The sequence below is a fragment of the Manacus vitellinus genome, unplaced genomic scaffold (genome assembly GCF_001715985.3).
Source record: "Manacus vitellinus isolate BGI_N305 unplaced genomic scaffold, ASM171598v3 ctg7180002427081_pilon, whole genome shotgun sequence".
Taxonomy (NCBI): Eukaryota; Metazoa; Chordata; class Aves; order Passeriformes; family Pipridae; genus Manacus; species Manacus vitellinus.
The window spans coordinates 1-1,067 of NW_021937619.1; the positions used below are offsets into that span (position 1 = coordinate 1).

Below are 1,067 nucleotides of genomic sequence, written 5' to 3' on the forward strand. Positions count from 1 at the left end.
CGCTCCCGCTCCGCTCCCGCCGGGCCGGGCCAGGCGCCCCTTTCCCGCTCCCCACCCCGACGCTCAGTGCCCCCAGCTGCTGACGCCGATCTCCTGCTTGTATCTGTTGGTGAGGACGTTGGCCTTGCGGGTGAGCTTGGAGAGGACCGAGTGGAGTCCGCTGAGGTGGAAGTGGAACTGCTGCTCCAGGTCCTCCTCCCCCTCGCCCTCCTCGGCGGGCCCGCCGCCCAGCTTGTCCTTCTTGCGGGCCGCCTCCTCGCCCGCCGGCGGCTGCACCACGCCCCACTCGATGTCGTTGCGGATGGACTTGAGCAGCATGTAGTGGCTGTACATGTCCCTGCGGGAGAAGTAGGCGCCGGGGTCGCCGGGCGGCAGGGCAGCATCCCGGGGCGGGCACACGGCGCCCGCCGCGTCCAGCTCCTCCAGCAGCAGCGGCACGTCCCGCAGCAGGCTGGGCACCATCACCGTCTGGTCCATGTTGTTGACGGCGCCGATGAACCGGTTCATGGCGTTGAAGAGGGAGTACTTCTGGCTGTACGAGTCGCAGATCTGCATCATGTCGGCGGCTGGGCGGGCGAGCTCAGCGACGAGGCTTGGACCGGACCGCAGGGCTCCTCCGGCGGCGACCTCTTCCTCCTCCTCCTCCTCCTCCTGCTCCTGCTCCGCGTTAGCGGCACCAGCCGCCCTCCGCCGCGGGCTGGGCTCGGCGGCTGCTGGCGAGCAGAGTCCTGCTGGGAGGAGGCGGCGGGCGCCGCGGTTAGGGGCTGCTCGCTCTCCCTCCCTCCTTCTCCCTCCTCCCTCCCCCAGCCCGCCTTCCCGTCCGTCCCCTCCCGCCAGCGCCCCCTCCTCCTCTCCCGCCGCCTCCTTTATTCCCGGTCCCATCTCCTTTCCTCAGCATTTCCCTTCCCGTTCCTTCTCTTCGCTCTCCACCTCCCCTGCTGCAGCAGCCACTCCCCTCCGTACTAAACGAGGCAAAGGGCGAAAAAAGCCCCCGCAACTCCTCCCGGGAGCCAGCCCGAGATGGATGGCAGCCCCGCACCGCAAAATTAAAATTCAAGCGGTCCCCG

At 69.1% G+C, this 1,067-nt stretch overlaps 1 protein-coding gene across 1 annotated transcript; it reads right to left on the reverse strand.

Annotated features, from left to right (window-relative positions):
- Positions 1–12: 12 nt before the first annotated feature.
- On the reverse strand, positions 13–826 carry MID1IP1 (MID1 interacting protein 1). The gene has a single exon (XM_029960455.1). The coding sequence runs from the start codon at positions 556–558 to the stop codon at positions 64–66; it is 495 nt and encodes a 164-aa protein (XP_029816315.1). The 5' UTR covers positions 559–826; the 3' UTR covers positions 13–63.
- Between the last annotated feature and the right edge of the window lie 241 nt (positions 827–1,067).

Coding starts and splice junctions, on each gene's coding strand:
- MID1IP1 (XM_029960455.1), bottom strand. CDS start 558: ATGATGCAGATCTGCGACTCGTACAGCCAGAAGTACTCCCTCTTCAAC.